We start from the raw sequence: 19,481 nt of genomic DNA, 5'->3' as shown, positions 1-19,481 counted from the left end.
GGCTGTGTCTTATCTTAGATCCAGTGGGATGACTGACAGGTGACAAATCTGCGGGCAGTGCCCTGTTAGAGGTAAAGCTGAGATGTACCAATGAACCAGACCAGCCTGGGAGGGCATAGGCAGGAGGAACAGAACTGGACCCTCTCTGAGGAAGGCAACCCTCCAGTCCTTGCTGCGGGGCAGACGAGTGCTTGGCGTGGGTGGAGAGTAGAATGGCTGCAGCAGCAGCAGAAGTGAGGAGTTGGCCTTGGAAGGGAGCCACTGAGTATGAGCAAGGCCCAGACAGAGCAAGCCTGTGACCAGGGGCTGAGGGAAAGGGGAAGAGGCCTGCTCCTCTTAGGGCCTCCACAGAATAGCAACAGCTATAGGGACAGTGACCACAGCTCTTCCTGTTTGATGAGGCTGCTTTGGCCCAGGCTTCCTGCTAAGCACTATCTGTCATCTCAGGCATAACAGCTGAGAGGACAGGCAAGGAAGGAGATGGGCAGAGATGGCTTGAACAAGTTCAGACTACAAGACAGTGGAAAAACCTGGGGTATAGCCCTGGGGATGCAGAAAGACTCAGAGCCCATGACCTTTACCAAGGCTGAGCTAAGGCAGCTGGGGAGAGGGCTGGGACCCATTTATGAGCTAGCTGAGCTCCCTGGGTCCAAGTCTGCTCATATGCTGAGGTCTCTAAGTCCTGGCTCTCCTAGGCAGAGGGAAGAAGCTATAAGTGGGGAGATGCTACCTCCCTCCTCATGGTCATAGCTGCCACTTACAGGACAGGTAAAATGACTGTGCCAGAGTTGTGCTAGCCCAATCTTGGGAGATAGTGAGGACCTGTCTAGCTGGGTATGGACTCTAGGCTAGGTCACTGGGGAGACCAAGAACATGAAGGTGTTGGTAGCGGGGGGCACATCTTATCTTTGTCCCCCTTGAAGGCCAATTTAGGGCCAGTCTCGAAGGTCTCAAGCCAGTAGCCTCAGCCATGCTCACCCATAAAGTCTAAAGGAGTACAGAGGGAACCCATTCCAGGGTGGCCCCAGTTCCCAGTTCAGAACAGGGAGACACTGAGGCCCCAGCTTCGAATGGAGGTACTGTGGAAGTTCTTGCAGTCAGAAGTTACTCAAGTTATTTATCAGACACAGAACCTATGGGGAGAGAGTCTAGCCCAGCCCTGTTTAAAGCTGGCATTGTATGGGCCCGCAAACTCTAGCCTCCTACCCTATCCCAGTGTCTGGACACCACAGGGGGTGGCCAGAGCTCATTCCTGTCTCACAGGGCCAAAGCCTTGATATTGAGAAGTGGTTGTCTGGCCTCAATCAGCCCCTTACCTACCCAGACTGCCCTTAACCCTAGCACAGGTAGAAGGGCTAATTGGTGCTGAGGGAGAGCGTAAAGACTCTCACTCCTCATCCCCTCACCCCATCTGCTCTCAGAACAGCCACCTTTTCCCTGAATGACTCAGAATTCCATACCTAGGATTCCAAAAAGCTCCCCCCACCCCATTCCACTGCTGAGTTAGAGGGTCTAGCCCTACCAGCCCAGCCCTGATTCTCCCCAAGACCCAACCTCACAATCTCCTCCAAGGCCACCCTGGGGAGACAACCTCCTCTATTGGTCCTAGTGCTTCTAGGAAAGACAGAGAGAGCTAGGCCCAGGTCCCTGCTCAGTGCTTGAAGATCCTGTGCCCTGAATAAGTCCTATAGCCTTTTCAAGCCTGTACCAGGTCCTGTGTCAAGCACTCTACATGCATAATCTTGTTTCAAGCTCACAAAAACCCCTTATCTTTCCCCATGAACAGAGGCAGAAACCTGGCTTCAAGAGTCTAGGACACTGTCCAAGGTCACAGAGCTGGAAAACACACACAGAAGTCCCTGGAGCCGTATCTGTAGGACTCTGCACTCAGACTCATAATCACAACTTCTGTAAAATGGGAAGATCCTTTGCTGTACTTCTAACCTCTAGGAGCCAGTCTCTCTGCCATATGCTACTGATTTAGGCGGCCACTGGCACAAGCTACAGATGATTAAGGTTCCCAGTGATGACAGATTCAAGGGATTCTGGGTATGGAGTGGGGCCCTGGGCCCAGAACTGTGTGCCTTAAGCCAGAACTGGGTGGCTAGATCAGCCAGCTCAGAACTCCTACCCACCCACCCCATTCCACCCATATCAGTGGGCCAGGCCTCCAGGGATCCTACAGTGTCATGTATCTAGATGGCTGGCCCACCCTCTACAAAGGAACTACGGTGGGTCAGGCTTAGAGCAGGACCTATCCCTTTCAACAGTGACTCATCAAGAGCCCATCAGCTCCTGCCCACAGGTGCAATGGGCATCAGCCTTGCCCACCAGCCAGTCCTGGGAGGCTCACACCACTCCAGCCCAGGCAAGCAGGGGCCATAAGGAGGAAGTAGGCTCACCCAAAGCCTTGGTAGGGCTGAGCTACAGGCAGAGGGAAACTCGGAGGAGCTTCTCATGAAAGGGACAGCCAAGCTGAGCAAGAGTCCCCCTTGGGCCTGAACACAAAGGTGCAGCCAGAACTCCAGAGTCAGGAGCCACTCCTTCCCTGCTTCCAGAACAACAGCCCTACCCATACTGACTCCACCCCTTGCTCACTAGGACACCTTGAGCTTAGCTAGGCTAAACCTCAGTTTCCCCATCTGTAAAACAGGGAGGACCACAAGCCTGACCTTAGAAGAGAATATGAGAACTAAATATGACGCTGGGCATAGGAAGCTTAGCAGGGGTCCAAGACACAGAGGACTGCATCCACAGGCTTCTGCTTTTGGACCCTCCAGGTCACCCCAGGCTTCACTGAGGGGGTCACAGACCTTCAGGGCACACTTCTGCCCGGTTCGCCGTTGGAAGCACTCCAGCACTTTGCCGTTCACACCCAGACCCAGCACCTGCTTGGACAACTGGTAGTCATCGGTCACCGCGTACTTCTTGGGCTCTCGCCGCCCCCCGCAAGCCAGAGCACCGCTCAAGCCGGGCCCGCCGTGTGCAACTGGAGGGAGCGCAGGACTCCCCCGCTCTTCTGCTGTTTCGCCATCCATGGCCCCCACGGGGCGCTTAGAGGCGGCCCCAGCCTGGCGCGTCCAGGGGCACCTGGAGAAAAGGGGAAAAGTGAGTCCTGCCCAGACTTTTCCAACACACCCCAGCCTTGGAGCCCCTGAGTCGGACTGGGCTGTGAGCCTGGCCCGGGACAAGTTGGGAATGTGGGGTGAACGGCCGGGGTACAGACGGCAGGGGTTGGCAGTCGCGCAGCCGGGCATAACCAAGTCCTACCCCGGCACGTGTCGAGAAGGGAAAGTGGCCAGGCGCCTAGTGGCAGCGAAGTCCCTGGAGCAGGCCACAGAGGGGGCTCAAGGAAGGTGTATCTGGCTACGGCGTACCTGGCGGCAGTGCACCTGGCAGAGGCGCTGGCGAGGGGCAGGGCGGCGGTCCCGGGAGCTGGAGGCCGCAGAGCGCCCTGGGCCGACAGTCGAGCAGTCGGCGCCCACGTGACCCCCACCCCACCCCGCCCCGCGCGTCATCCCAACTTGGGGCCCCGCTAGGTCAGCCTTAAAGGGCCAGGCGGGCCCCAGCTGGGCGGAGCGGGAGCCCCTAGTGGGCCCCGCCCCCGACCCGGGACAAAGTAGGAGGCTTAGCTTCCTGAGTCGGTGTTTTCTCCGCACGCTGCCAGGCGGCGCTGCAGTGTGGCTTGCTAGGCTTCCGACCTCCCTAGTGGTGACTAACCGCCAGCGTACCCAACTTCTTAATTCTGGCCAACATGCTGAAGGAAGTAGCATCCCATTGTTGTTTGATTCGCGACTCCCTAGTCCCTGGTGCTTCTGGGCGTCTCCCTGGCACCGGCTACTCTTCCCCTATGTGCATTTCCCGCTCATATCCTTGGCGCATCCCCCCCCCCTTGGTATACAGGACGCTTGGGCCAGAAATTCCGTTTCCCTTTGGCCAGATCCACCAATTTTCACCTTATATTTTGGGCTTTTTGTATCATGTTTAAAAATATCTGCCTCCTACCCCAGTGACAGATATTCTCTGTTAGCTTTGTAGGTTTCCTGTCCACATTTAGGTCTCTACTTCATTCTGAGCCCATCTTACATATTTTGAGCCAGTTTCCCCAGGCTGTTAACTCGCATTTCACAGATGAGGAAACTGAGGCCCCAGAGAGGAAACAGCTTGTCTAGAGCCACAGAGAGCGTGGCTGTGGCTGTCTCCTGGACAAATCTACACTACTCCCGAGCATCACCCCCTCCCTTCAACCAGGAAACCGAGGAACCCGAGCGAGGTGGCTTGGGCTGGGAAGGTGCTGCTTGGGGCAGGGTTTCTGCGTGTGCCTCTTCTGCCATCTACAGGCCGTCTTCAGGAATGCAGGTTCTGTGACTTAGGTCCCACCCAAAGACGTTTCGAGCTGTCCTACCGTAGCTCTTGAAGAGCAGGAACTTGTGCCCTCCTCTCGGTGCAGCGGGCTCCCCGCCCCAGTACCTGATGACCGTTCTGTGAGTGAATGAGTAACTGAGCGAGTGAAGGGGTGCTACAACTATTGGTGGATACACTTCGTGTGCAGATGTTAATTGAGGACAGGGGTTTGGAGCTCTGCCCTGACAACCCAAAATAAGCCCTGAGGCAAAGATCTCAATCAATGGAGGTTTATTAAACCAAAGTTAAGGACACGCCCAGGAAAAACACAAACCTCAGACAAATCTGCGACTGGTTTTCCAAAGCAAGACTTGAGAACTCAGTTTTTAAAGGGGATAGAACATACAGGAAAAAGGGGAGGGGGAGAGGAAGATGGGTAGGAGACAAAAGTTTACATTCTCGTGAGGCCCAGGAAATCTGTATTATACATAAGATAAGGTGACTGTTAGAAAAGAAAAAGGGAGTGAAGGAAGCATCAGTTATGTAGATGTTCCTGAGTAGGTGGAAGTGTTTGCTCTTGGGTCCCATCTCTGTTCTGCACCTGGGAAGATAAACGTGTAATCAACACTATTAGCATGGAATTGCACAGGCTAGTTTTAGGAGCTGGACTTAGCGTGCAGACCCAAAGTTACAGTTTGCATGTCCTTGCTTATGGGAGGACAGCAAGAAATTTGAATGATTTGTGGGGACAGTCATTATAGATGCCTGAAGTCCTTTACCTTTCCATGGAGATCTGACTGATGCATAATGTTAGTAAGAGCTATTTATTTGGAAAGGGGTGTTGCATGATTCAGTCTCCAGGCTTGACTTTCCCTTTTGCATAAGGAGTTAGGGGAGGAGTTTTGGTCCTGAGATTTTTATATTCCTTTACAGCCCCTATCTCTTCCAGGTGACCTTCAAGCTAGCAATGTTTGGTGAAGCAGGGGGCCCAAGAAGATAGTCTCCACTGACCATACCAAACCCTGTATGCAATCTTGTCTCTTACAGTCCAGATGCTGGGCAGGTGCTCTAGTTGGGTGCCACACGACCTCAGGGAAACTGGAGGAGGGAGGGCCTACTCAACCCTTTGGGAACACACTACAGACACACAGGACAGACAAGCCCAGAGATGTTAAGCAACCTGCCTGAAGTCAGCAGCTATCATGACAAAGCCCCCATTCCAACCTCATAGCACAGCCTCAGGGCTAGGTTCTTTTTTTTTTTTTTTTTTTTTTTTGAGACAGAGTCTCACTCTATTGCCTGGGCTAGAGTGCCGTGGTGTCAACCTAGCTCACAGCAACCTCAAACTCCTGGTCTCAAGAGATCCTACTGCCTCAGCCTCCCAAATAACTGGGACTACAGGCATGCACCACCATGCCTGGCTAATTTTTTGTATATATATTTTTAGTTGGTCAATTAATTTCTTTCAATTTTTAGTAGAAATGAGGTCTCGCTCTGGCTGGTTTGGAACTCCTGACCTCGAGCAATCCACCCACCTCGGCCTCCCAGAGTGCTAGGATTACAGGCGTGAGCCACCACACCCAGCCAGGGCTAGGTTCTTATCCTCAAACCATGGCCTCCACTCCTGGCCTTCCCTGCCTCCTCACCTACGTCTGCATGTGCAAACATACTCTCACCCATGCACACATGCACTTCCTCATTTATACATGTGCACACACAGAGACATGCTTACATGTGGCTGTTGTTAGGTCTGGAGCTGAGAGGGAGACACCCGAAGCCTCTTGTGTAGCAAAGTGCTGCTTATTTTGAGCATCTAGGTACAGATGGGTGGAAGCCTAAAGAGCGTCCACCATGAGGGAGGGGACAGCCTTGAGTTTTTTTTTGTTTTGTTTTGTTTTGTTTTGTTTTTGTATTTTTTTTTTTTTTTTTGAGACAGAGTCTCACTTTTGTTGCCCAGGCTAGAGTGAGTGCCGTGGCGTCAGCCTAGCTCACAGCAACCTCAAACTCCTGGGCTCAAGTGATCCTCCTGCCTCAGCCTCCCGAGTAGCTGGGACTACAGGCATGCACCACCATGCCCGGTTAATTTTTTGTATATATACTTTTAGTTGGTCAATTAATTTCTTTCTATTTTTAGTAGAGACGGGGTCTCGCTAAGGCTGGTTTCGAACTCCCGACCTCGAGCAATCCGCCCGCCTCGGCCTCCCAGAGTGCTAGGATTACAGGCGTGAGCCACCGAGCCCAGCCCTAGCCTTGAGTTTTATAGAGGGTTTTTCTGGGGGAAGTGAGCAACTGGACCAGGACAGCCACTATAATAAATTATTTTCAAACAACCAATTTCTGAGACCCCTACTTCAGTCTCATCCTGCAGAGATTGGGGGGGTAGCTTTGTTCTTATCAGGGGGGATAGGAATGCTGGCGTTGCTGCAACTGTCTGTGGTCAGAGTTAGAGTTACAATCTCTGGACTCTCCAGATTCCTACAGCTATTTTCCCAGGCTTTATGATCACTATTCCATCCTATAGATATTTTTCGGGTACCCACCCAGAACAAACCTAACGGGTCTGTATGTGCATAGATGCACATGCACACACCCGGGCACGCACATAGATACATATGCACATGTGTACATACATACCCACACACAGTTATGCCCAGCTGGACCAGGGTCTATTTCCTTGAGCCCCACCTCAGAGCCCTGCAATTTGGAAGCTTCTACTGTTAGGTAGATAGTGAGGGATTCCAGGTCTCCTAGGGACAAAAGTGGGTTGGTGCTGTTACCCCCATCCTGGTCCTGCCCAACCCTAATTCTCCATACCTAGGGGAAGAGGGAATATCCTATGAATCTGCCAATCAGAACTTCGTGCTCCAGCTGCAAAAGAATGCAGAGGACTCTCTAACCCATGGGCCAAGCCCATGGGTACAATAAAGTCTGGAAAGTGACCTAGAAGCCACATGTGTAGTTAAGGCTCAGGTCATGTGACTCCCAACTGTCTAATCAAAGTGGTTCCATGGAGACCTCTGAACCACAAGGGAGGTCCCTATCTGGACACTATGGAATAGGAAGCAGACCATAGCCAGTCTCTCTCTCTTTGTCCTTCCTTTTACTTGCCTTGCTGCGACAGTGGGTCCAGTGGTCACCTGTGGCGTATGTCCCATGCTCTGTAAACCTGTATCTTGCTCTTGCCCTATAGTCCTATCTTTCTCTCTTCAATAAATCTCATTTTCATGCTTGCCTGACTGTGGTGTGTCTGGTCATTCTTCGACCATGGGCGCGCCAAGAACTGAAAGCTTCAGATTGAAACCTGACACTACTGCTGGCAGTCTAGGGACGGCTCTGACGTTGAAGGCAACTGGTTTAGGCCCAGTGAACCTGAGACTGAGCAAGGTCTCATTCTGGATGAGCAGAAGTTTAGGCAGATGAGAGTGGAGGCTGGCTCTTGTCCCAGCCAAGGTCATCTCAGTGCATGCTCTGTGAAGATGTCTTTTTCTTAAAAATGGAGTTAGATTACAATTATTCTAAAAATTTTAGAATTGTATTTTTAGGCTGGTCTCTTTTATTAAAATTTTTAATCATATAAGTAAAACTTGCTAATTGTAATTAACTCAAACCATACAGAAGTGTAAAAGGTAAGCAATGGCACTGCCTCTCCCTTCCTAGTCCCCATAACCAATGCCCCCACTTCTATAGGCACACACGTTCCCCACATGGCTCCACTAGAGGCAGATGCTTTGCAATTGCTCACTCAACCCCCGCATGGTGAGAATGTGATTTTCCCTCAGTGCTCATGTTCCAGCAACTACCTGCCACATCCACCTTCACAGTGATGGGAGGATTCAGTATGTGAGAAGGCTGGGCCTGGGCAGGAGTGGGTTCATGGTGGCAGACTCTGCCACACAGCCAACCATAATAGCTGTGTGTCTACGGAAACAGAGACTGGGGCTTTTGGAATGTCTTACAGTGACTAAGGGGTCCAGTAAGTAAGTGCCTGAGTGAGGGGGGGCTGAATTCCCTCACCAACACACACATGTGGACTGTCCTTTGGGGACAGGACAGGGGAGGCTGTACACAGGGAGAGGATGGAGACTAAATGAGCCTGACTTGAGAAAGGCACTGCTGTGTATTCTTGTGACCCATCTTATGACTGTTCTGGGTGGGGAGGGGTGGGGGCATCCTGCAGTGAGGCCAATCCCCGCGGTGCAGAGGAGGGATCATCCTGGAAAGGACGATCTTTGGAGATTTGGCTCTTGAGGCCATGAGAGGGAGCACCACTGGGTGGCAGCATGGGCCCAGCAGTCAGACCCGGGGCTTGTGGTGAGAAGCCAGGACAGAATTAGGTAACAAGGAGTTGGCCAGAGAGACCCACAAGCCTGAGGCCAGCAGGCACCTAGAGCAGAACAGGGACACATCACTGTTCCCAGCATACAGGCCAGGTGTGCAGTGCAGTTAAATTCACAAAAAATAGTTGGAGGGCCAAAGCCCTTGGGACCCTTTGGTTTACACAGACTGACCACTATAGACAACGCGTTCCAGGGAACACCTTTGGTGCTCTGACACTGACTAGCCTGAGGACAAGGAAACTTCACTGAGGACCTTAAATCTGATCCTGAAGGATGCCTAGGAGTTAGCAGATCAGTGGCACCTAGAGAAGAAGTGAGTAGAAGGATGTAGGGTCTTGACTCCAGCTCACTACTTATCAGCTATGAGGCCTAAGATACACTGTAATCTCTCTGTGCCTCAGTTTCCTTGACTGTGGTAGTTGTGACAATGAAATGAGACTGGAAATTGCTGACAGTGCGTGGCATATAGTAAGTGTACAGTAGAATAGTCAGGGCAAGAGGGAAGGAGTATAGTCTTGGGGTAGAAAGCTTGGGATTTGGCCCCATAAAGACCCAGTTTCAAAATCATGGCTTGGTTGCATGGCAGCTGCAAAGCCCCTTTGTCTTCATAGTACTGGGACAGTGGACAGTTCCTACTAGATAGCACCCCACACAAGGCCCCCAGGCACCCTGGCTCTCAAAGCAGGTTATGAGGTATCCATCACACCCCACCCCATCCCAAGAAACTGGCTTCTGACCAAGTCGGGAGGGAGCTGCAGTGCTTACACTGAAGTCTGGCTTCCCTTCAGGAAAGGTACAGAGAAGTGGCAAGCTGAGCCCTGTCTGCCCTGGGGAAAACCTGGACCTTATCATTCAGGCCCTTAAACACTGCCAGGGGTCTGTCACCTCTGCCCTGGATCTCAAAGCTTGCCTTCTTTCCTGGGAACCCCAGGGCACACACTGGGCAGTGAGAGGTAGGGAGTAGACCCTGCCTCCTCTCCAAATCCCACTCCCTCCAGCTGCCCCACCCTTCTTCTGGCCCAAGGATTTGGAGGAGGTTTGCCCAAACCCTATAGTCCTTCCACATGCTCCCTGGTGAGTCCAATGAACTGAAAAATGGTGGAAGGGGTCGGGGTAGGAGTGTGGGCTTCTGACTCAGAACTGGGATCAAGTTCCAGCCCTCCTATTTCCTAACAAGACAGTTTGTTCCCTGGGGCTGTGTCTTCTGATCTGCATAATGGGGGCAATACTAGCTGTTGAAGATCAAATGTAGCAAGTACTGTTGTAGATGGGAGCAGGTGTCTTTGTTCCACACCCCCCCAGATTATCTCTGGGTGTTTAGAGCTTCAGGTCTGTCAGCATTTGGGGAGGCTGACCGTCCCTGCCTGCCTCCTCAAATCTGCAGTCACTTCTTCCCTGATTGGCAGGGGCCAGCCGGAGTCAGTACCTGCAGAGACCATTGGTCTCGCCTGATGCACAAGGGGTTGGATGTGCCTTCTCCCCCAACTCTTTCAAAGAAAACGTTCTTGCCTGGATTCTTTTGGCTGTGGTGGCCGCAGGCTTGACCTCAGTGGACTTGCTCATTTCTGGGGCCGCCCTCTGCACCCTGCCCCTCCCCTATGTCCCTCTCCAAACCCCACCTCGTGCCACCCACCTCCCCCCAACCCCACATACAGAGTCCCGGGGTCGAGGCGCAGCCCAACAGGGGGAGCCTGCACACCCCGACAGACCGCCTTGGCGGGGAGGCTAGTAGGGAGGACAGGGCTGGGACCTCGCCACCGCGCCGCCACGGGTTAGACAGTGAGACAAGAGGGCCCCTCCCAAACGAAGCAGACGGCCAGGAAGCAATCTGGGCTCGGGTTGCGGGGCCTGACCACTCCTTAACCTCCCCCAACCCGGTCTTTCCTACTGGTCTCCCGGTCCCGCCCCGCCAGGTCACGTCAGCCGGGTCCACGGGCTGCAATTGGCCCGCCCTGGCCGCTCCGCTCCATCTCTGCGCTGTGATTGGTCAGCCCACGGGGCCCCGCCCCGTTTTCCTGGAAAGTTCTTGGAAATCTGTCAAAGGTGTTTCCTTTCACAGCCCCGGGACCAGACAGCGCCGCCGGCGCCGGCTCACCCGCTCGGGCCCCCGGCCCAGCCTGCTGTTCTAGGAAGACGCCGCTTCCGGGAAGGGCTGGGTCGCGGCGGACAAAGGATTAGGCGACAGCTCGCCCCGCCCTGCTCGCCTGGCCCGCCCCCCTCGCCCTTCCCTGCGGTCGGCGCCGCAACCTCTCAGTCCCTGCCCGCCGCCGCGCGCCCCGGGAGCTTGCCCCGCGCGCGCTCCGCGCCCGCCGACTACTCCCTGCCGCCGCCGCCGTCCAGCCGATTCCCCGCGCGCCAGCAGCCGCCGCCGCGGGGACATGGTCCTCTGCGTTCAGGGGTAAGCGCGGCTCTCCGCCCCCGCCCAGCCTCTGCGCCGGGCGCACGGGAAAGCACGGGCTTCGTGCTAGCTGCGGGGCACTGGGAGGGCTTGGCGGGCCGGAGGTGACCGAGCGCGTAAGGACTTTTGGAGTGCGGCGCTGTATGGGGCTGTGGCACCCCCCTCCCCTCAACTCACACTGTGGGTAGGGAAACTGGGGGCTGGCCGGACGGGAGAAACACAAGGTGGGCTCGGCTGAGTTCTCACTGGAGCAGGTGAACGCTGACGGCGTCCTCCAAGATGTGGCTCATCAGCTCAGATCTTCTGAGGGCTGTACCCTAGCCTGCCGGCTGCCCTGCCAATGGGTGACCTTGGGCCAGCCCCTGCCCCTCTTCTGTGTCCACTCTTCTGCCTCAGCTACCAATTAGGCTCTTCTTGGGAAGCACCCCTGAGATTCTTGCTTCTCCCCTGCCTGGCACCTGATAACCAGAAGCTCTTGGGAGAGTCTGGGTTTGGCCTCCTGCCTGGGGTAGCCCCACAATCGGCTCACCCCTCCTCTCAGCCCCATCTGAGATCCCAATGTGAGAAGGAGAGTGGCTCCTGCCTTCCCCCTCCAAGTTTCCCAAAGACATGGGGTGGGAGCCAGTAGAGGGGGGACGCGGAAAAGACAGTCTTGGCCCCAGCTGAGCATTCTGGGCACATCCACTCTGCCCTGAGCCTCAGCAACTTCTTCAGCCAAAGGGTCTGATGCTTTCCACACTGATCTGACAGGAGCTCAGGCAGCTCCAAGGAGAGAGGGAGGAGGTATACATGGGTGTTTCACACCCAGGGAGAACTGGGTGGCCTAGTGGCTGCTGTTACCAGAACTGGCACGGTCCCAAGTGAAGAAGGGTAGAAGCTGAGGGCAAGCTGAAGTGCCCCTTGCTTTGAGCAGTCTTTGGTCCAAAAGAGGACATGGTGTTGCTGGGAAGGCTGCTACTCCCTGGTTGTCTCCAGCATGTTCCTTTCTGAATTTTGGGACTCCCGAACTCCTGCCCCTACCACTACCTTCCTCCTCAGAATCCCCTACCCCATTCCAGGTCCCATAGCCTCTTTTGCTTTGCCCTAGCCGAGCACCCCTTTGTAACCTCAGTGCCAGTGTAGGGTGTCAGGGGACAAGGTTTTTAACAGATCTCCCCCCCACACAGCCACAGAACAGCTGGTAGCCCCCTGGGATGAGGAGCCGGCATTCCTAGCTGTAAGTTTGGGCTGGCAGCTTTGCTGAAGGGTAACCCTAAGGGGAGTTCACCCCACTGGCATGTATCCCCAGGTAGGACTCACTGCTGGGCTCCACAGCAAGCACACACATGTACCTGGAACACACCAGTCACCGCCCCCACCATGACGATGACACAGCCATGGACACACCCCTGTCCAGATACACAGTCACTTGCCAGGAGCTTGTGGGGATCCACACTGCCATTCACACACCCAGATACCATATCAGCCCCAGAGGTGCCCACACCCACACGGGGGACCAGTCAGAGCCGGGTGTGGGGAGTCTGTGGCCTTGGGGCCACATGTGGCATTCTGGATCCATGAGTGTGGCCTTTTGACAGAATCCAAATTTTATAAAACAAATCCTTTTAATAAAGAGATTTGTTCTATGACATTTGGATTCAGTTGAGGGGCCACATTTGGGGATCTGGAGGGCCACCTGTGGTCTTGAGGCTGTAGGTTCCTTAGCTGTCTGGACATGGCCACCGCCAGAGGTTTCAACCTGACTGGCTAGCCACCTTCTATGCTCCTGGGAAGGTTGTGCTGGGCCCCAGCAGGCAGATCATCTCAAAATTTGGCCTCCTGCCCCCCTAGTGGGATTTCAGAGCTTCCACAGTGTAGCCAGGGTAGGTATGGAGAAGTACTTGGCAAGCTCCAGTGTGCCAGGGCTGTGAGATCCCTTCTCCCCATGAGTGGTTATAGGGCCATGATTTGTTAGAACCTCCTAAGGGTCACCTATAACCTACATTGTCGTGTCTGGCTCCTTTGCCTGCCTCCTACTACCAGCTCCTGCCCACCTCTTCCCACCTTACAGGCAATACCTGACACTGTTTGCCCATGCTGTCATCTCTGCATGGAGTGCCTTCCCCCAGCTCCCTCCTTTGGCCAAGCAGACTCTGACTCCCCCATAACACCCTGCACTTTTATGACTTTGAGTTATAATCATTCTTAGTGCCACCTTCCCCAGCCGGTCCTTGAGGGCCAGGCCCAATCTCAGTGTCCTAAGGCCCAGCCAGGGACTATCCCCAGAACTGAGGCCTAGGGATGTATTTTATAAGGAGTGAGGGAGAATCAGCAATCTCTTCCTTGGGAAGTGGTGCCAGTCCCTGCGCCACTCCCAGGGAGGAAGCCCTAGGATCACCATGCTGCATGGGCTTCCTCTAGGAGGAAGCTACTAAGATTTTAGCCGGTTCAGTTCCCCCAACCCCAACAGTCCAAGAATGTTGTGTTGCCGAACCTCTGAGTATGCGGGTTGGTGGGATCCCTTATTGGGGGGAGGGGAAACTGAAACCCACTGGGGAGAAGCTTTGCACAGGTCATGCAGGGGTCCTCAAACTTTTTAAACAGGGAGCCAGTTCACTGTCCCTCAGACCGTTGGAGAGTGCATACTGTGGGCCCGGGACGAGTCAGCTGCTAAGCAGGACAGGCGGTGGCGGCAAGAACACCCAACGGGCTGGATAAATGTCTTAGGCAGGCCGCATGTGGCCTGTGGGCCGTAGTTTGAGGATGCCTGGGTCACAGAGCCTAGTAGGACTGGCTTGCCAGGGTGGGATCTGGAATGTGGCGTAAGTACCCTGCCCTTTGGTGGGCACTCATATTTATATGGGAGGTAGATTTGCCAGTGCTTTTAGATGCCACTGTCCACTCCAGACCCTCAGCTGAGAGAAGCAGAGGCCAGGATGGGGAAGTCTGTATGGGTAGGGGGGTGTTTCAGCCTCTAAGTCCTGTCCAGTGTGGACCTAGGCTCTTCTGAGAGTCCTCCTACCCATGGGAGGTAGCATGTGACCTCAGGTATCCTACTGTAATCTTGAGATCTCTCCGGTGGACCCCTTGCAGTCTCAACTAGGACTAGACCCATTTAATCAGCCTACCTCAGCCAGGACACAACTGTGACACTGCTTTGCACTGGCTCCCATCAGGGTGCTGACCATACTTGCAATGCCTGTAGGGAATGATCTGTGTTTGGGGCTGATACAAAATAGATTAATTACCGTTTGATAAATGCAGAGGGATAGAGAAGAATCTTTAAAAAGAGTATCTGGGCTGGGCACTGTGGCTCACGCCTGTAATCCTAGCACTCTGGGAGGCCGAGGCAGGCAGATTGCTCGAGGTCAGGAGTTCAAAACGAGCCTGAGCAAGATGAGACCCCGTCTCTACTATAAATAGAAAGAAATTAATTGGCCAACTAATATATATATAGAAAAAATTAGCTGGGCATGGTGGTGCATGCCTGTAGTCCTAGCTACTTGGGAGGCTGAAGCATTAGGATCACTTGAGCCCAGGAGTTTGAGGTTGCTGTGAGCTAGGCTGACGCCACGGCACTCACTCTAGCCTGGGCAACAAAGCGAGACCTCTCTCTCAAAAAAAAAAAAAAAAGAGTATCTGCACATTGGGGAAACACTCAAGGGGGCTTTTGTGATGGCAAGTGTAGGATAGGATACTGGGCTAATTGAACCTATGGCTGGGTAAAGGGGACACTGAGGCTCGTAGTGAGATGGGCCAGCCCAAGGTCATGCAGCTAGTCTGGGGCATGGGGATCTCTGGAAATGAGGGAAGGATGGGGCTTCTACTCACTGCCCAACCACCTCCTTTAGACCTTGTCCTTTGCTGGCTGTGGAACGGATCGGGCAGCGGCCCCTGTGGGCCCAGTCCCTGGAACTGCCTGAGCCAGTCATGCAGCCCTTGCCTGCCGGGGCCTTCCTGGAGGAGGTAACAGAAGAGACCCCAGCCCAGCCGGAGAGTGAGCCCAAGGTGCTGGACCCTGAGGAGGATCTGCTGTGCATAGCCAAGACTTTCTCCTACCTTCGGGAATCTGGTAAGCCTGAGGGGGGCAGGCCTTGTCCTAGGAAGTCTGGTGGGAGAAGCTTAGCTGCACCTGTTGAGTCTGATTTGGGAGGCATGGCCCTGCCCAAGAGAGTCCGATGGAAGAGGCACAGCCCTCTCCAGGGAAGTGTGAAGGGGGAAGTGCTACTCTGACCTGCCCTGGGTTGGTGCCTCCAACTAATTTCCAGTGTAACCAGTCTCTTGGCCCTGTCTCTACTTGTCTAGGCTGGTATTGGGGGTCCATTACTGCCAGCGAGGCCCGGCAGCACCTGCAGAAGATGCCAGAGGGCACGTTCCTAGTACGAGACAGCACCCACCCCAGTTATCTGTTCACACTGTCGGTCAAAACCACTCGTGGCCCCACCAATGTGCGCATCGAGTATGCAGACTCCAGCTTCCGCCTGGACTCCAACTGCCTGTCTCGGCCTCGCATCTTGGCCTTCCCAGATGTGGTCAGCCTTGTGCAGCACTATGTGGCCTCCTGTGCTGCTGACACCCGAAGTGACAGCCCTGATCCCACTCCCACCCCAGCCCTGCCTATCCCTAAGGAAGAAGCACCTGGTGACCCAGCACTGCCTGCTCCTGCGGCCACTGCCGTGCACCTGAAACTGGTGCAGCCCTTTGTGCGCAGAAGCAGTGCCCGCAGCCTGCAGCACCTCTGCCGCCTTGTCATCAACCGGCTCGTGGCCGACGTGGACTGCCTACCACTGCCCCGGCGCATGGCTGACTACCTCCGACAGTACCCTTTCCAGCTCTGACTGCGCCGGGACCTTACCCAGCCTCACCCAGCTCCACCCTGGAGGGGACACTGGCCCCAGCTGGACTTGGGCTCCCTCTGTCCCCGCTCCAGTCATCCTGGTGCCTGCATGCGTCTGGCAGCTGGACCAGGAATAGCCACCAAGAGCAAGGGAGTGGAGGGGGAGGTGTCACAAACTGGGAGGTGAGTCCCTCAGGCCCCATGTGGCTCCATTGTGGGGAGCCATGTATCAGAGGCGAGGGAGACAGGCAGGACCTCGTCTCACCTGTGGCTGGGCCCAGGCCTCCACTCACTTCCCAGCCCTGGCCACTCGAACTGTGTAGACACTGTCAACCCCATTTCTCAGTACCTGGGGTGGGCGGGCCTCCTACCTCCAGCCAGCCTCTGTTTCTGAGAGGTTGTCAGCCAGAGGAACTGGGGTTGACAGTGACAGTCCCCTTGCTGGGGGTGGGCCAGGCTGGGGACTGCACAGGAATACAGTATTTATTTATTTATTCTCCTTGAGGTTGGTCTCAGAGTTGAGCCAACCCCACCTCTCTGCCCTGAGCCCTGGGTAGTCCAGAGACCCCACTCTGCCCCAGTTTCTCTGGTTCCTCCCTGTGGAGAGCCCCATCCTGAGATATGTTACTGGACCCAAGACAGTCCTGGAAGTCCTGGCACTGACCCATCCACCTGTGAATGTGTCCGTGCTCTCCTGCCCCCAGCCCTGTTTGGGGAGAGTGGGCAAATGGACAAGAAAGTGGAGCCAAAGCCTCAGTCTGCAGCAGAGCCTGTGGCTCACCCCCTCGAGGGGCAGAGCCTTAAATGCACAGAGCTGTCACTGGTGTGAGCCCCGCATACATGTGTGCCAAGTTAGGAAGTGGTGCTGGCTTGAGGGCTGCTGCTGCAGCTCTGCTGGGTCGGCTTCCTGCCCAGGAAGTTGCCTGCCCCTGACAGAGGGAGAGAAATACATATCTGATGAGTCTTTATAAAATAATGATTATAACAAAGAAACCAGCTTCGTAGTCTGTTTTCTTCCACTGATTTTTTTTGTAATGACAATAAAATCATACCTTTCACTTATGGAGCCCTCAGTGAGGACTTGAGTTCTGTACACAGTTTCTCCCCTTTGATCTTGTTGTCATCATCTCCCTTTACGTTTGGGCTAGCTGAGAACCAGAGCCCTTGGGGGCTGAGCAGTCCCTGGGAAGGGCTCATTTTCCCCTGAATCCCCTTGGGAATGGGATAGGGGGTGAAGGTCAACTGGAGTGCCTGCAGGGTCACTGTCCTGGCCACTGCCAGGCAGGGGTGGTAGCAGAGGAGCACTGGCCCTGAGAGGTGAATGAACAGGAAGTGCCAATTCAATATTGAAAGTGGACTGCTCCCTGGGGCTGTGTCTTTTGAGATGAGGAAACCAATTGTCAGGGCAGCCCTTCCAGGAAGAAGGTGCAGTGCATGCAGAGCACTGAGGCATGACTGGGAGACTCATTCCTGACACAAGGAGGCCTGGGGAGGGCTTGTTCTGTGCAGTGAGCAGGGCAATTGAATCAGGGATCGTGGCCAGTAAGCTGGCAGGGTCTGACCTGGAATGGGGGTGTCTGGGTTTTGGCCCAGGCTGGTTGGGGTTGGGGGACCCTGTCTTCTCACTCTGGGTCCTGTGCACCAGAAGAGGGTAGAAGAGCAGTTAAAATGAAAACACCCTCCATTATTTGATAGTCTAACTTTGGAACATATTAGTTGCTGAGATGTCACTATGTCCTGAAAATTTTTGTTTTTTGGGTTTTTTTGGTTTGTTCGTTTGTTTTGTTTTGTTTTGTTTTTTTGAGGCAGAGTCTCACTCTGTTGCCCCGGCTAGAGTGCTGTGGCATGAGCCTAGCTCACAGCAACCTCAAACTCCTGGGCTCAAATCATCCTTCTGCCTCAGCTTCCCTGGTAGCTGGGACTACTACAGGCATGTGCCACCATGCCTGGCTAATTTTTTCCATGTATTTTTAGTTGGCCAATTAATTTCTTTTTATTTTTAGTAGAGACAGGGTCCCACTCTTGCTCAGGCTGGTTTCGAACTCCTGACCTTGAGCAATCCTTCTGCCTCAGCCTCCAAGGGTGCTAGGATTACAGGTGAGCCACTGCACCTGGCCCCTGTCCTGAAAATTTTTGTACTTTTGCTTAAGGGCCTCACAGGAAAGTGCCCCTAAACCTTGCTGACAGCCTTTTAACCCTTACTTTGGAAACAATTCTAACCTCCTTGTTTTCTTAGTCCTTAGACAATTAGAAATTGCAGATTAGGAGAGACAAATGCTGGCCAGGCACAGTGGCTCACGCCTGTAATCCTAGCACTCTGGGAGGCTGAGGTGGGAGGATCACTTGAGGCCAGGAGTTTGAGACCAGCCTAAGCAAGAACAAGACCTTGTCTCTACTAAAAATAGAAAAATTAGCCAGCTGTGGTGGTGTACACATATAGTCACAGCTACTTGGGAGGCTGAGGCAGGAGAATTGCTTGAGCCCAGGAGTTTGAGGTTCTTGAACTATGATGATGCCACTCCACTCTAGCCTGGGTGACAGACTCTGTCTCCAAAAAAAAAAAAAAAAACAAAACAAAAAAAGATGATGGATTGAGAGCAGGAAGCAGTGAGGAGTGATGGATTGATGACAAGGAAGAGGCAGAGAAAGGATAAATAGCAAGAACTCTGGAGGCCCAGAACCCTGGGGAGATGGAGATGGCTGTGGCAAAGTTGGGAGTGACATTGGGTGACAATGAGCAAGAGATGGGTGAGGGAGGTGGGTCTTTATGGGGTGTGGTGCCCAGGTGTCCAGGCTGGCATCCTCTCCATTGCTGGCAGTAGCTTGGGCCCTTGGCTGGCTGTGGGGCCAGACAGCATGTTTCCTCCAGGTCACCATGGCCCTGCCAGGGTGTCTGCAGTTCCTCATTCCTTCAGCCTTGATCTTGGCCCCTTTGTCACTCCCCAAATGCCTGAGGTGACCTCTTTGTTTGTTCTCCTGTAGCTCTGAGTCACCTGGTGCATGGGTGTAGGCATGGAGGGGCCAGAGGCAGGCTGTTCTCCGATGAAAGGAAGCACAGAAAACTCTTCATCATCTACAAAGTGGGAGACGTTTCAAGGTGCCCGCCGAGTGCTAGGTGTGGGCTGAGGGCTTTGCACCCACCACACCCTGGGAGTGGGGTTCAAATTTGCCCACCGATGGGGAAACTGAGACTCAGAGGGGACCGGGGCTGACAGAGGTCACTTAAGGAGTGGGGCATAGAGCAGAGCTAACCCTGGGGGTCCTGACTGCCCTTTGCCCTGTGGATTGCTACATGAGATGGGAAGGTCAGGCAGCTGGACGTTGGCTTTCAGGCAAGTTACTCTTGGACGCTGGCTTCTATCCTCCTGTCCCCCTTCCTGCTGAGAGCTCTGGAGCCATTGGCCTGGCCAACAGGGTCTTGTCCCCTTCACCCTTGCCTCAGCTCAAGCCAGGGTCCACCTCTGGCCTGGGGAAAGGCTGCCCAGATATTTTTCTGGTTCAATATCTCTTCTGACTCCCAATATTTTACTGGTTCAATTTTCCTTTCATGTTTCCCTACCAAGGGAGTGGGTGATGCCTGCCTACA

The 19,481-nt window shown here is 54.1% G+C and overlaps 2 protein-coding genes across 3 annotated transcripts in view; one reads left to right on the top strand and one right to left on the bottom strand.

Moving 5' to 3' along the window:
* Positions 1-3,570, bottom strand: part of MAPKAPK3 (MAPK activated protein kinase 3) — a 30,005-nt gene extending 26,435 nt beyond the window's left edge. Inside the window, exons 1-2 of the mRNA XM_012771405.3 lie at positions 3,378-3,570; positions 2,814-3,090 (exon numbers count right to left, since the gene is read on the bottom strand). Of these exons, the coding sequence (XP_012626859.1) occupies positions 2,814-3,038 (225 nt within the window). The 5' untranslated portion in view covers positions 3,039-3,090; positions 3,378-3,570. The remainder of the gene's footprint in view (positions 1-2,813; positions 3,091-3,377) is intronic.
* A 7,194-nt stretch (positions 3,571-10,764) lies between these two features.
* CISH (cytokine inducible SH2 containing protein) lies at positions 10,765-16,961 on the top strand. Of its 2 annotated transcripts, XM_012771404.3 has the most exons (4): positions 11,118-12,469; positions 14,819-14,824; positions 14,910-15,130; positions 15,364-16,961. In XM_012771404.3, exons 1-4 carry the CDS (start codon positions 12,405-12,407, stop codon positions 15,894-15,896), a joined length of 825 nt encoding a protein of 274 aa, XP_012626858.1. In that variant the 5' UTR covers positions 11,118-12,404; the 3' UTR covers positions 15,897-16,961. The 2 variants fall into 2 exon arrangements, with proteins under 2 accessions (XP_012626857.1, XP_012626858.1); XM_012771403.2 differs by lacking the exons at positions 11,118-12,469; positions 14,819-14,824 and adding an exon at positions 10,765-11,079.
* Positions 16,962-19,481: the final 2,520 nt, after the last annotated feature.

The sequence above is a fragment of the Microcebus murinus genome, chromosome 1, assembly GCF_040939455.1.
Source record: "Microcebus murinus isolate Inina chromosome 1, M.murinus_Inina_mat1.0, whole genome shotgun sequence".
Classification (NCBI taxonomy): Eukaryota; Metazoa; Chordata; class Mammalia; order Primates; family Cheirogaleidae; genus Microcebus; species Microcebus murinus.
The sequence above is the reverse complement of the archived record's forward strand: the minus strand, read 5'-3'. Positions and strand labels throughout refer to the sequence as shown.

Bases quoted from the DNA above. Each gene is read 5' to 3' on its own strand.
- CISH (XM_012771404.3), top strand. From the start codon at position 12,405: ATGTACCTGGAACACACCAGTCACCGCCCCCACCATGACGATGACACA. The intron at 15,131-15,363 runs GTAAGCCTGAGG...CTACTTGTCTAG, and splicing joins CTCCTACCTTCGGGAATCTG to GCTGGTATTGGGGGTCCATT.